This window comes from Ctenopharyngodon idella, chromosome 24 (genome assembly GCF_019924925.1).
Source record: "Ctenopharyngodon idella isolate HZGC_01 chromosome 24, HZGC01, whole genome shotgun sequence".
NCBI lineage: Eukaryota > Metazoa > Chordata > Actinopteri > Cypriniformes > Xenocyprididae > Ctenopharyngodon > Ctenopharyngodon idella.
The window spans coordinates 13,849,007-13,864,295 of NC_067243.1; the positions used below are offsets into that span (position 1 = coordinate 13,849,007).

The 15,289-nt window shown below is 35.7% G+C and overlaps 1 protein-coding gene across 8 annotated transcripts in view; it reads left to right on the forward strand.

Annotated features, from left to right (window-relative positions):
• nav2b (neuron navigator 2b) overlaps positions 1 to 15,289 on the forward strand; it is a 104,085-nt gene that overhangs the window by 64,859 nt on the left and 23,937 nt on the right. For all 8 annotated transcript variants that reach the window (XM_051884233.1, XM_051884228.1, XM_051884231.1 and 5 more), the window contains one exon: positions 11,743 to 11,872. In XM_051884233.1, coding sequence (XP_051740193.1) covers positions 11,743 to 11,872 — 130 coding nt within the window. The remainder of the gene's footprint in view (positions 1 to 11,742; positions 11,873 to 15,289) is intronic.

Below are 15,289 nucleotides of genomic sequence, written 5' to 3' on the forward strand. Positions count from 1 at the left end.
GGACAGAGAAAAGAAAAGAAACAGACTGAAAGACAGAGGGAGGAGGATATCCATCAACACATGGGATCCCCATCCCCCACCGTGCGAGTGAGAGAGAGAAAGAGAATGAGAATTAGTCATATAAATGGATTGAAAAGTATCAATGATACCAAATGAACTAGGACAGTAGCCAAGTTGTTTTCAAAACAATTTTTCCTAAAATATCTATCTATCTATCTATCTAGGCTTAACTGTAGTTGAACTATAAGTTAACTTGTAGCTTAAGCTATAGTATGAGCAGTCAATATTGTGATCTAATTTTACAGATATTTAATACGAGAATTTATAGTTTAGAGAAAACGTGAAATTTACAGCTTTTGTGTACCATCATGTGCTGTCGCCGTGTGTATTCTGTGAGTGGAAGTGAGAGACAGAATGAGAACAAGAGAATATTTGTGTTGTTTCAGTGTGGCCATGTGTATTTGCAACAAAAGAACACATAGAAGCGAAATAGAGGGATGGAAACACAGAAAGGAAAGAGAACAACAATAAAGAAATTGTCATGTGCTTTCAGTGTCCTCCTTGCCCCTACAGACCCATATTAGCTACAATAAAGCACTTCTCTATCTATATTTATCTTTATCTTATGTAAATGATTTTTTGCAGCATTTGTGAGGTGAGAACTGTACTACTAGTTTTTCTAATTCTACACACTTTTTTTCTGCAGTTAATTTGAAATTAAAAAATTAAGCCTTTCACCAACTCTACCCACCATTGCTTGTGCAATTTACCCTTTATATAAATAGCATATTATTTCTGTTTAAACTCAAGAGTAAATACACTTCCATCCAAGAGAAAGTAAGCTATATAAAATGTTGCAAAATATTTCTATTTCAAATAAATGTTCTTGAGCTTTCTATTCATCAAAGAATCCTAAAAAAGTATCCACAGTTTCCAAAAAATATTAAGGAGCACATTGATTTACATTGATAATAATACTTTTTTTTTTTTTTCTTGAACACCAAATCGTGATATTAGAATAATTTTTGATGAAGGATCATGTGACACTGAAGACTGAGGCACCGTTTACACTAGGGGTTTTTCGTTTTAAAATGGCGTTTTAAAATGAAATCAATCCTCGTCTACACTGGTGTTTCCACAGCGTTTTTAGAAACAATCTCCATCTACACTACACGACCGAAAACGCATGTCACATGACCATTCATGCACACTGGGCATGCGTGTACAAGTGTAAACAGTTGCCTCTTGCGCATGTAGGCAGCTGCAGTATTAAAAAAAAAAAAGCAGAGTTTACTGCACAATGGCTGCTAAAAATGACAACAAAGCCAGCAAAGATTGCAGTTCAGTCTCCATGTTATTGTTTACACAGTCATCAAGGATACGCAGAACGAACGTGGGCAGCCGTTTTCAAAAGTCTCCGTTTTGGTCCGTTTATACTGAAATGCAACCCCAGCATTTTCAAACTCAAACGGACTCTGCAGCATTTTCATAAAGTCTCCGTTTTCGAGGGTCGAAAACGCCAGAGTAGTGTAAACGACATGCGTAACCGTAGCAAAAGTTATGTGTTTTAAAACGAAAACAAACTAGTGTGAATGGGCCTTGAAATAATGGCTGCTGAAAATTCAGCTTTGCCATCACAGGAATAAATTACATTTTAAAATATATTAAAATAGAATTGCTTTGTAATAAAATTTCACAATGTTACTGTTTTACTGTATTTTCAAATAGACTTCAGTCTCGTTTGGTCATTGCTGCATCATGTTGCTGCATATTTGCAATGAAGGCGTTGATATATACTGAATTGTGATAGGTTTTATGACATTTTTATCACACATGTTTTGGAAATCTAGTATGTTGTTGTTGCAAGGTGCTTTGCCTTTGCATGTTTAACAATTTATTTCCATATACAAAACTATGCAAATCATACTCTGCGGTTCCCTGGAGATCAGCCCAGTCACACCAGCCGACGTTTGAGAGCTGCAAGTTGTTGTCTTGTTATATTTGTACACTGTAAGAAATTATTTTCATGATTTGTTGTCACAACATTTTTTCTTTTGTCAAATCAACTTAGATAATTAATGTAGTTCAGATAACACAATATTTTGAGTTTCTGTTGATTAAACCAATCGCCTTCATTGTATTAACTCAAATTTTTAATTTAAAATTTTAAGGCAACTTAATTTTTTTTAAGTTAAACCAACAAATCTTTTTTACAGTGTATGTTTAATTAATGTTGGAGAGAAGAGAGATTGCGAACAGGATGGAGAAAGGAACTACTCAGAATTCCTCATGCTCACTAGCAGCTCTGTCATTACAAACGTCTGGTGGCAAAGGTTTGGGCACGAGGGCTGGAATCTCTCTCTCTCTTTCTGTCTGCCTCTGTGTTATTATACAAAGTCACACACTCAAAACTGCTCTATGAAGACAGAAACCTCTTGTCGCACTATATATAGTCTATACATTCCCAAAGATCTTTATTTGCACTTTTAATGGTTTTAACGCTAACAAGATTAGCAGCTACTTGTGTTTTTATGGATTTGTGTATACAAAAACAGCTCAGATGCTACATATATATGGTCTCGTTTGCCCACAAAGTTTTGTGCCAATATTTGAGGCCAAAAATGTTGTTTGCTGTTTTGGTAAACACAACAAAATTGCATCTTATGTCTCTTTGTCGGTTAGCAGGATCTTCCGCTAAGGATTAAGGCAGCTTGACCTTTAACTATGGGATGTGACCCTTAAAAAACTTTAGTGAACAACAGGGCATGAGAACACGAAGCATTGTGGAATGAACTAATCGGCCAGGTTTGGTGAAGTCTGTAGGTTAGTCAATTATTGACTTTTAGCCACAAGCTAGCCACACGCTAAACCTCAGACAGAACTGTAAACTGAAAATGGATTCCCACACTCGTATCACGGTGGACTATGCTTCCAAGCTGTAAAAACACACTTAAGCCGTAACTTATCACTAAAGTTGGTGTGCTTAAGAAGATTACTCCTTCACACACTTTTGACGTACACACAAACACATTTCGTGTAGGAACCTGCCTTGCCTCAAACCTGTAAGGTCACCTGGCATTTACGACGCAATGCAGATGTCCAGATCTAACTCGTGTGAAGACGGTATTTTTGATCATTGAAATAAAGCTGAAATAAAATATTAACATAAATATTAGATGAAAAATGTGGCAACTAACTGAACAAGTTGAAAACTTAAAAATAAATGAAAGCTATAAAGAACTACAGTTTGAAAAGAAATTAATACAAATGACAAAAGCACAAAACAAACTTACTAAAACTTGAAAATATACAAATAAGAGCTTATTTAAAATATTAATAAATACTATAATATAATATAAATAATACTAAAATAAAACTGTTCTCCTCCTGGATCTCCCGAAATTTTTAAAGGGATAGTTCACCCCCAAATTAAAATTGTCATAATTTTTTTTCACCCTCACGTTGTTTTAACCCTGTATGACTTTCTTTTTATGTGGAGCAGAAACTCTACAATGAAAGTCAATGGGGTCCAAAACAACAATGTATGGACATTTCTCAAAATATCTTCCTTTTTGTTCTCTTCTAGATATTGGTATCAGCATTGGCCATTAAAACGCATTAGTTGACCACTTCTATTTGTCAACAGTTGTCTCATTTGTGTTTATTTGACTAAGAAGAAAAATCTGAGACAACTTTAGGTTGAATTGTGAGAATTCATTTGGTCATTTAAGAGATGTTCCTGATATATGAACAATAAACAGTTGATATTAGCAGGTTTTCGACCACTTGAAAACCCAATTTGCTTTAAAGCTTTAGCTCATTCTTTCTAATCCAGCTCTGTTCTGAGACCAGTTTATAGAGTCAACACCCATCTCCTTTTGAAGTCCTGCCGGGCTTAAAGACTGCTTTGTGATCAGATTACCATTCCTTCAGTTGGTAAAGCCGCTCCCCTCAGCTTGTGGTTGGCTGCTGGGTTTGTGTGTGTGTGTGTGTGTGTGTGTGCGGGGAGAATCGGTCTCTCTCTCTCTCAGAGCAGTGAGAGGCAGAGTGAGGGAAGGAGTGCAGTGGAGGTTTACTCATGAAGCTGCCTGCCACCCAGCCAAACTTTAGCGGCCTCTCGCCGGCTGTCCTGGGATCAGGCTCTTGCCAGGGAATTCTGCAGCCCAGCTCAGACACTCTGAGGTAGAGAGGAGGAATTTTCTTTGTTTGAGGATTTATGGGGTGGAAAGTTGCTTTGCCACGTGGGACTGTTTTTGTGCGAGTGCCTGAGTGTGAAAGAGAAAGGTGTGTGGTTGCACCACTTTACTGATCTTAGATTTTTTTTTTTTTTTTTTTTTTTTAAAGCATTAGAATAAAATGAAATATGCATTTAATACATTTTTAATATGGGAAACTTTTTTTTTGTTTTGTTTTTGTTTTTTTATTTCTTTTGACAAAACGAAGAAACTGATTAAGAATTGGATTTTTACAGTAAATGTGTTTGATAATGATCGTCATCTTGTTTAATTTTATACAGCATACTCAGAAATCACAATTTAAGCCACAACTTCCAGTATGATTTATGTACTTTATGTATTTTGTAACCGTATGAAAGGTGAGGATTGTGATTGTGCTCAGGTTTGGTACATGTGTGTCAAGAAATGTCTTCCTTGCTTTTTTCAGGTATTGACAAGCTCAAAATTTAGGACACTGTCACAGCTTTTTCTGTTTTACTTTAATTAAACACATTATCATTCAATGGTTTGGGGTCAGTAAGATTTTTTTAAAAGAAATTAATACTTTTTTATTAATCAAGAATGCATCAACTTGACCAAAAATGACAGTAAAGACATTTATAATGCCACAAAAGATTTGTTTCAAATAAATTCTGTTCTTTTTAAATTTCTATTCAAAGTATCCTGAAAAAAACGTATCACACAAAAATATTAAGCAGCACAACAGTTTTCAACATTGATAATAAGAAGAAATGACACTAAAAACTGGAGTAATGGCTGCTGAAAATTCAGCTTTTCATCACAAGAATAAATTTTATTTTACAATACATTAAAATAAAACATATATATTTTAAATTGTAATAATATTTCACAATATTACTGTTTTTACTGTATTTTTAATCAAATAAATGAAGCCTTGGTGAGCATAAGAGACTTCTTTCACAAACATTAAAAACAAAATCTTACCAACCCCAAACTTTTGAACTGTAATGTAACTTTTTGAATAATTTTCCAATGTTTGGAAAGCTAAAAAACCGTAGTCGCCACCACAACAATTAAACATGAACATTTTGTCAATGACCCATACACTTTTTTTTTTTTTCTTTTTTTTTTTTTTCTAGCTGTTCCTGGTTAAAGTACCTTTTCTGATCTCCCACAATGCCTGGCAACAGGGCCGGGGTTGCTGTAGAGATGGGTATCCTTGCAGAACTAATTGATAGGCCACCCAAAGCAAACAGGACAGGGCGGTGTGTGCAGTCAAGCTGTAGCTCACAACTCCACACTGCTCTTCTAATAACAGGTCTTTGGAAAAAAACCCAATTTCCTGCCCTGTGGATCAACCCCCCCCCTATATGCTTTTACTTCTTTGGGTCTTGACACTAATCTAATGTCCCAGACGGGGGAGGGGACGGGTGCTGGTGTTTCTGTATACACGTGTTTGACTATGATGGGATAGATGACAGGTTGTTTTGGAGCAGTTTGCGCTCGGTCGTGTTGCACCTGCGTCCTCTGTCACTGCTAATTAATTAAATTTGCCAATTCATAATATTAGTTTAAGATTATTGGTGAATGTTGTCGGTGTTGGTGGTGAGAGATTGTGGGTGGAAAAAGAAAGCAGGTCAGACAGAGAGAAGGTTTCTGCCGTTTTTATTCAAAGTATCTCAGATGGGTGTCTGTTTATGATATGTGGAGATTTGACTGTATGATTTGCCTCTTTAATATCTCAGTTGTTTCTCCTAGACTGCAATCTCCTAGAGCACAAATGGAGACTTTTGCTTAAAGTGAGGGAAAATTCACCCAAAAATTTACATTTTGTCTGTAAGACATAAAATGAGAAATTTTGCACTTTTCAATGCAATGACAATGAATCCTAACTGAAGATGCCAAGCCTCAAAAAGGACACAAAATCACCTTAAAAGTATCCTAAAGAATCATAAAAGTAGTCCACACAACCCATTTGTTATATTCTAAGTACTCTGAAACCATTCAATAATTTAAGGTAAGAAACAGACCAAATTTTAGTCCTTATTCATATAAAATCTTCTTCTCCATTAAGCTGTGATCACATGAGTCAGTGATTTGAACTCAAGAACTGAGTCATTTGTGAACAAATCATTCAGAATGATTTGTTCATTGGCTCTAGAAGACCTGGTAAATAGTGCATGAGATGTATGGACTACTTTTATCAAATGTTCATGGTCTTTTTGAGGCTTAATGTTGTAAATTCACTTATGTCTCACAAATCTTATATATAGCATTTTAAAAGCAACCTCAACAATTTGTGCTTCGATTTGCAATGATACCAGATTTTGCAGATTTCAACTTTCTTCTAATACCAAATTATTTGTGATATATTATTCACATCAGTGTCTCTGTACTTTTATTGTATGTCAATGATAGTCTTATTTTAATTGAGAATATGAAAAATGAGCCATAATATTTTCCTCTGAGTGGTTGTAGTCACTTTTTAGCAGTGTTGCCAAGTCTGCGGTTTTCCCGCGGAATTGGGATACTTTAACTCTGTTGCCGCAGGTTGTTTTTCATGTCCGCGGGTGGAAGCGACCCCAAATAACATGATATTTTGCTCCTGGAATGCAAATTTTACTAGGAGAATCCCGCCAAAAACTGCAATTTTACCCCCCGGAGCGCAATTTTTACCGGGGGTCCCCCTCTGAAATGCGATTGGGCTAGTTTTGAGTAGCAATTGGGTGGGTTTTGTTGTGAAAACCTGGCAACCCTGCTCTCATAAATGAACTGTTTTATGCTTTTAATTTATTCAAAATGTTTATTTTCTCTCTGGCATTTCAGAACATTCCTTTGTTTGAATTCCATGCCTCTTTCTAAAGAGTTCAGAAGCAATATTTTGCACACTCCCCTTCTATTTTGGGCTGGTTTGCACTTGGGCAAAGCAAGGGGAGGAATGTCTTTGGAATATATTGGAAAGAAAGAAAGAGAGGAATTCTTTGAACATGTATAAAAGTACCACTTTCTGACCCACCTCTACCCTCTTTGCCACCCACACCCTCTCTTTCCTCTTTCATGTAAGATGTATTGTGTGGAACTTTTGCAGAACATTGTTTTGTTGTTGTGAAAATCAGAGAGGTTGACCTGCTGGTCAACAAGGAAATAGTATGTTGAACTATTCTGTGGTGTAACTTAAAAAATGTGACTAAATTGTAGAGTTGGTCGGGCTGACCTCATTTATTCAATACAACATATTTTTTTACTTGTAGCTAACTTTATATGTACACTGCAATAAATAGTTTACATATAGCCTTTTGACCTATTTACTTTCGTATTTATATAGATTTCCCACTTTTTTACTTTTACTAGTAAGTTGCAGGTGGTTGGTTCTCATTCTATTTAATAAAAATAATATTTATTAATGTTTTAAAGTATTCTCACACTAGAATAAAAAAAACTATTACAAATATTTTATGAATAATTTAATATTATTATTGTAGTAAATTAATATTTAATGAATATTAAAATAAGCATTTAATATTAATATAGTTGTTTTCATTCTATTTAATAATCTATTAATGTTATTTAAAATATTCTCAAATCTCAAATAATAATATTATCAATAATAAACTAATTATATTCAAAATTAATATTAATACTGTTTAATATAACTACATTTTAATATTTTTGCTGCATTTCCTTAGAAGATAAAACGCTGCGTCCAAAATCGAATACTTCCCTACTATATAGTATGCAAAAAAACAGTACGCCAAAAGAGTAGTATGTCCGAATACATAGTATTCGAAAACAGTTCACGAAAAGTCCCTGGATGACCTACTACTTGCGGCGAGATTCTGAATTGTGCATTCAGTGGACTCTTTACTGTCCCATGAGGCCACAGAAGGGGATTTATTTATTTACCAGAAGCTTACGAATTTCATTCATACTACCCATATTCATACTACAACCCGAATTCCAGAAAAGTTGGGACGTTTTTTAAATTTGAATAAAATGAAAACTAAACGACTTTCAAATCACATGATCCAATATTTTATTCACAATAGAACATAGGTAACATAACAAATATTTAAACTGAGAAATTTTATGCACAAAATAAGCTCATTTCAAATTTGATGCCTGCTACAGGTCTCAAAATAGTTGGGACCGGGGGCATGTTTACCATGGTGTGGCATCTCCTCTCCTTTTTAAAACAGTTTGAAGACATCTGGGCATCGAGGTTATGGGTTTCTGGAGTTTTAGCCCAGAGGACACGGTGTCCATGATTTCCCACAAGAATGTCAAATTTGAACTCGTTTGACCATAGAACACTTTTCCACTTTGAAACAGTCCATTTTAAATGAGCCTTGACCCACAGGACACAACTGCGCTTCTGGACCATGTTCACATATGGCTTCCTTTTTTTGCATGACAGAGCTTTAGTTGGCATCTGCAGATGGCACGGCGGATTGTATTTACGGACAGTGGTTTCTGGAAGTATTTCTGGGCCCATTTAGTAATGTCATTGACATAATCATGCCGATGAGTGATGCAGTGTCATCTGAGGGCCTGAAGACCATGGGCATCCAGTAAAGTTCTTCAGCCTTGTCCCTTACGCACAGAGATTTCTCCAGTTTCTCTGAATCTTTTGATGATGTTATGCACTGTAGATGATGAGATTTGCCATTTAACGTTGTTTTTAAAGTATTCCACAATCTTTTTATGCACTCTTTCACAGATTGAAGAGCCTCTGCCCATCTTTACTTCTGAGAGACTCTGCCTCTCTAAGACATCCCTTTTATAGCTAATCATGTTACAGACCTGATATCAATTAACTTAATTAGTTGCTAGATGTTCTCCCAGCGAAATCTTTTCAAAATCTTTTGCTTTTTCAGCCATTTGTTGCCCCCGTGCCAACTTTTTTGAGACCTGTAGCAGGCATTAAATTTGAAATGAGCTCATTTAGTGGATAAAAGTGTAAAATTTCTCAGTTTAAACATTTGTTATGTTATCTATGTTCTATTGTGAATAAAATATTGGCTTATGTGATTTGAAAGTCTTTTAGTTTTCATTTTATTCAAATTTAAAAACGTCATAGAATGTACTTTTTTCGCAAAGTAAATTCAAATTCAAATGTAGTACCTACTTAGTACGCAATTTCGGATGCAGAGAAAGACTTTTAGCAGCATGTAGATGGCTTCAGATAAACGAAATGCACTAAAATCCACAAAACGTTTATTTAGATTTCATGGCGTCTTTAAAAAGGAAGAAGTGACTCATTCATGTCTGTTTTCTTTCTATTTTGGGGGGCTTTTTGGTGTTTGTTTGCATTCGCCAACTATAGCATCTGACAGCATATGGCGAATGATGAATGGAGCAGATCATTTAAGCAGAGCAAGCAAGCAGACAAACACATTAGCACAGTGTGTGTGTGAGACCTTTTACTGACAAATAGCTCCAATGGGACCAACTTTCTCACAGCTCATTAAAACAGGAACCACAGATGTCCTTCCACGCCAGTTATGTGGAGTCAGTTATGACAGACGTGAGCTATGGGGACTAAACTCATATCAAAACAAATATCTATTCAGCTCTTTCGCAGGACGTCAGGACTGTGGTGGATGTTTGAGCACACGCCTCTCTTGATTCATGGCTGTCTGTGAATGAGCTTATGGGCTGGTTTGTTTGCCTGAATGATTCTGAGAAATGGGGAGGATTAGGTGGTATCTTAGGTGTTGATAAGATGCTTCGTTGCCACACAGTGTTGATAAAGCTAGTTCTTTTAGCATCGCTTGAGACTGGACTGGCCTAAACTGGTGGCTTGTGGGAGTTTGGGCAGTCTTTGTTTGGATTTAGTAACTAGCATGGAGGGACTTCCTGTTTACACACCCACAATACATTCATATTGGCAAATGTAATTTTCTCTCTCTTTTGAAGTCTTATAATAGTGGGATATTAGCTTTACCAACATCATTTAGCCTCATTTGAAATAAATTATCTATGATTTCTGTTTTTATTTATGATTGTTACGGAATTGTGTAATTCAGTATATTGTTTATTTTGTTTGTTTCCTGTTATTTCTGTCTATGTGTTCTTTTGCTTTGCTTGTGTTAAGCAGGATATCACGTAGCCTAATCGGTTGCGGGATGGCTCCACCTCTCTCTGCCGGGATTGGCTTAGGACGATTGAATAAGGGTTTAAAACCATCTCTTCCGCTTTCTGCAGTTGAGCTGTGCAACTTCGGGCCGGTCGCACTTCTCCTGTCTCCTCTCCAGCCGCCAGACCCCCATTACATATTGTGTATTTTTTTTTTTTTTTTTGACTCTGTTATATATTTTCTTTTCTTTACAGTGATGGTGCTCGGTAGGGTTGACCTGCCCTTTTCTTTTGAAATTAAGTTCGCTCTGTTTTGTTAGTGTAGTAAGGGTAATTTGTTGTATTTTGTTTTGATAATCTGAGGGAAGTTATTTTGGATGTTTTTTGTTTATTATTCGTTTTGTTTGTTATTTTGGGCCTTGGGTCTTCCTGAAGTTTATGCACCTACTGGTTTATGTTATCCTGGAAATTCTCAAATGTTACTCATTTTCTTTTATCTTAATAAAACGTTAGTTGTTTTTTTTTTAACCCTGAATCTAGTGGTTTTGATTGATTTATTTATTTATTTATTTTTTCCTTTGGTCTGACGACTGGGCGGGGGAGGCATTTTTTTTCTTTCTTTTCTTAATTTATTGCGATTTAACCTAGACGGATCGTAATAATGATTCTGTTATTGTCAGATATAAATAATAACCCTTTTTGCGTGATTTGAGCTAAAGTAGCAATATGTTGATTCTGGTACCGTCAAATAAATTTCTTTTTTTTAAGCCTGATACGAAATATCAATTCGAAATATCAATTGATGATTCTGTTATTGTCAAATTTTATACAAAAATAAATAAATACATAAAATACATGCCACATTTAAGCTAAAATAGCAAGACTGATGATTCTGTCAGATTTTGAAAAAATAAGGACACTTTTTTTTTTTTAGCCTGATTTGAGCTACAATTGCACAATTGTTAATTCTATTATCGTCAGTTTTCATGATTTGACAATAAAATGTGCAATCAATCCACTGTAATCAAACAGCTCATCTCACAACTGGGTTTTCCCTTTATCCAGTAGTGTCTTTGGTCCATATGATTTTGGTCTGAGTCCTGCTGAGCATCCTAATGGATTTCGTGAGGGGATAGGGGGATAGCAAAGCAGAGCGCACAGAGAATTTGAGGCGCAGAGCTAATTAAAACAAGTTTTGAGGAGCAGAGAGACGCGTCTAATGTCTCAAGCATGATGGGAATGCAGGTTTTTATGCTCTCACTGTCCCGGTACAGACTTCATGGCTCTCCACAGATGCTGTTTTTGCTTACCTTTCCTTCCATTCCTACTCTTTACGTCCACATTTTCCATATTATGCTGATCATTCTGAATCCATGTATTCTGTTTTATTTCTCGCAGTCTTCCTTTCACTATACTGATATCATGTTCCTCAGAAATTTAGAAAATAAACTGTTCTTCTCTTTGTTCTCAGTTGGGACGACAGCAGCTCAGTCAGCAGCGGGATCAGTGACACCTTGGACACAGATGACCTCAACACCAGCTCGTCCCTTAGCTCCTACGTCAACACCCCATCTGTCCCGCACAGAGACGTAGATGAACAGGTCAGTCATTGATACCAAAGGCAACTTCAGAGCCTTGTGGTCTACAGAATCAGAAACATCTGTAGAGCTTCACATGGGAAACCACAGAGCACTTAAAAACATTATAATGTCTATATCTATCTATCATTCTATCTATCATTATAGATTGATGAATAGAAAGACAAATTATATTATATTTAAATTATATAAAATTTATAATAAAAAAAAAATTCTCATCTTTCACCGGTCTTCAATGTTAAAATATTTGAGATGACCAGTCAAGTCGAACTAGGCAGGCTATGTTCACAGAAGCTGCTAAGCGCGAATTCCAGCGCGACGCTTCAGTTAAGTGCGAGATAAGATGCAAGTACATGTACACAAAAGTTTGTGTAATAAATTCTCTGTTAAATCAAATAAAATATTTCTTTCTGAATCTACTTTTTGTAATGTTCATTTGATGCTTTACACAATAATGACTTTAAATTATCTTTTAGGGGTAATTTCTCAGCCAAATTTGATGTGCGATTAATTTGCGATTATTTAGATTAATTAATCGCCACATCATGTAATTAATTAGATAAAAAAGTTGAATCGCTTGAGTGCTGTCAAAATTAGCGCGACTCATGTGCACAGAATGACGAGCGCCAGTATCGAGTTCTCTTTCGTGCTTGAACAAACAATAACACAGAATTATGCCAAAATGTCCATTTTGTCGTGTATCCTCATAAGAGTAGTCTTAAATGAGTTAAATAATGTCTTAAAAGAATTGTGAGAAAATGAGATGCGCGTCAGATCTGCGTCATGTTTGGCAGCGCCAGGTCTTAAAGTGACTAATAAACCGGTTGCTGTGATGTCTGTCATTAATGTTGATCAAAGAACAAAGGTAATATTGTAGCTTTAATAAGGATTAATCTATATTTCATTTATAATTGATTTCATTTTTTTTAATTTTTTTTTTTTACAAAATTCAGACAGATTGTTTTCACTAAATGTTGTATAATTTTGTACTTGGTAGTTAAAGGTGCAATATGTAAAAATTTTGTCCGCTAGAGGTCTATTCAAAACAAAGGCGTAGCTTAATGACGCCAAGTTTGAGCGCGGAATCTTGGGACATGTGGTCTTCACCTCAACGGACGGTGCAAAAGAATAGGGATAGGACTCGGGAAGAAATCATGTTCATGGATACGATTATTAACGTTATTGTAGTATGAAGCAGAGCAGGACCGAGTGTTGTGGGAGCTGGACGAGGCCGCTGGAGCGATTGTGCAACACACGCCTCACGAGCAGCGGAACTTTTATTATGCCACAGTCGCCGGCGCCGCTTCTGCTTTTCCGGTCATGAGTATGAGGTAACGCAGATCGGTTTATCATATTAGATACATTTGAGTGTGTTGAAAATGATGTTATAACGTTACTCCGTGCATTCGCTCGGTGGCTGCTGTGAGACACTTGTTTGAGACACACTGCAGTAAGATAGATTGATTTTGAATATCATATTAAATGCTGGATGGCTTGTGTTGATAAAAGGCATGCAATTAATTTTAAAACGTATTGTATGATGGAGAAAAATCTGTATTACTGTTACTAAAAATAAAGCTACATCTGATTATGCTATGTTAACTACTTGACAAAATAGTGTTTTTCTCTGAGGCATGGTAAAGCGTGGTACTCACAAAAAATCAAGAAAATAAGATTTAAACAATAAGACTAAACGTGTTGAGCTATATAACAACAATTACTTTTCTGTCTATAAATATATCAAAACAGTTGTTGCCTTGTCTATTATAAAGTGTAATATATTAAAGCATCTTTGGTGTTTCCATGGTTTCTACAAAATAAAACCGGAAACCGAGGCAGACTGAGGGTTAATGTGGGTATGACACAATTGACAGGCGACTCCTCACACGTCCCGGAGCCTTGGTTAAAATTGCAATTTTCTCACGATTTACAAATAGTTGGAAACATTTGGGATATTGTAAATACTCAAGTGAACAAAATATATAACACTGGCCTAGTGGTTTTTGGATATTTTACTGCAAAAATATTACATATTGCACCTTTAATATAAATAATGCATGCATTGTAAACCTTTATAGACCTTTATATTAAACTTTGAAATCTATTCATTTTAATAAAAATCAACCCCTGGCGTTTAAAAGTGGCTGACTTTGAACACCCACACATAGATATACAGGGAAATCTAGTAGTCTTGTTGAACTGTTAAAAGTCTCCTTAATTGTATTCAACATCTCTGTTTATCATTACATGCAATCAAAAACAGGCCTGCACATTTATAGCACTGCTTTGGGAGCGGTTCTGTTGCCTCATTGTCCCTTTTGATTCAATGAAACATTGGTGGGCCCTTATCAGAATTGGGCTGTACCCGCTGTGTGCAGTCTTTGTGAGCATGAGTCAGCAGACTGACTCAACTCTGCCCCGGTGATTGATCATCTTTACAAGCTCCAAGCAGGTTAACATATGCTGAACAAATGGACCAGTACAGTGAAGCTAAGATACTGCGTCTGTCTAGCCTGTTCTAACAAGATGAGCTCTGTAAATTCCAGATGTGACACCCTGGGTTGTGTGCCAATAAGTTTGTCCACATTTGTGGCTTATCAGTTTGTGCATTGGTGTTGATCTTTAAATGTTAAATCCATGACCTTATTTATCTACAGTCTTCCATATCCATTTTCAAAGATGAAAACACTCATGTTTCTGCATTTGTTTTTGATCTTTGTACTGCAAAAAAAAAAAAAGGAGAAAAAAAAAAGGGAGAAAAAAAGGCCCAGATGTGGTTTTCAGTACTGCACCCAGTGTTATTTTATTTCATTTCATTTCCATTTCCATTTTATTTATTTTTATTTTATTTTTTTTCTAATTTTTTATTTATTTATTTATTTTTATAAATTTTTGAATTTTTTTTTTTTTTTTTAATTTTTGAATTAGTTTTTATTTTTGTTTTTCATTTTAATTAAAGCTTTAGTAATTTTGTTGCATTTTGTCACAACAAAATTTGTATATATATACATCAAATTAAACTAATGTGACGTTCACACTGTCAGGTTTTAGGATTGACAGCCGCATTTACTTATAGGTGTGAGTCTCGAAATGTCCCGTTCACACAGCAACTTAAAGTAGCGTCTCAAAAACTGTCTGGACTCCAAAAAGAGGAGTCAAGCCCATATTCTCTTACCAGTAATCATAGCGACAATGACCAAAGTAATTTCAAAGATAGCAACATCGATTAAAACTGAAAAGTCTTATCACTTTTGACATGATAAGAGTCCAATTGAGCCACGAGTTCATCCGTCAAATCTTCATTAACCGACAGCAGCTTTTATATCTGGGTGGAGACCGGAGCATTTGAGTCGCTAATGGGAGCAGCTCCGGATCTAAAACATTCAGATAACACATAGCTCATATCTCAGTCGCTGTAAG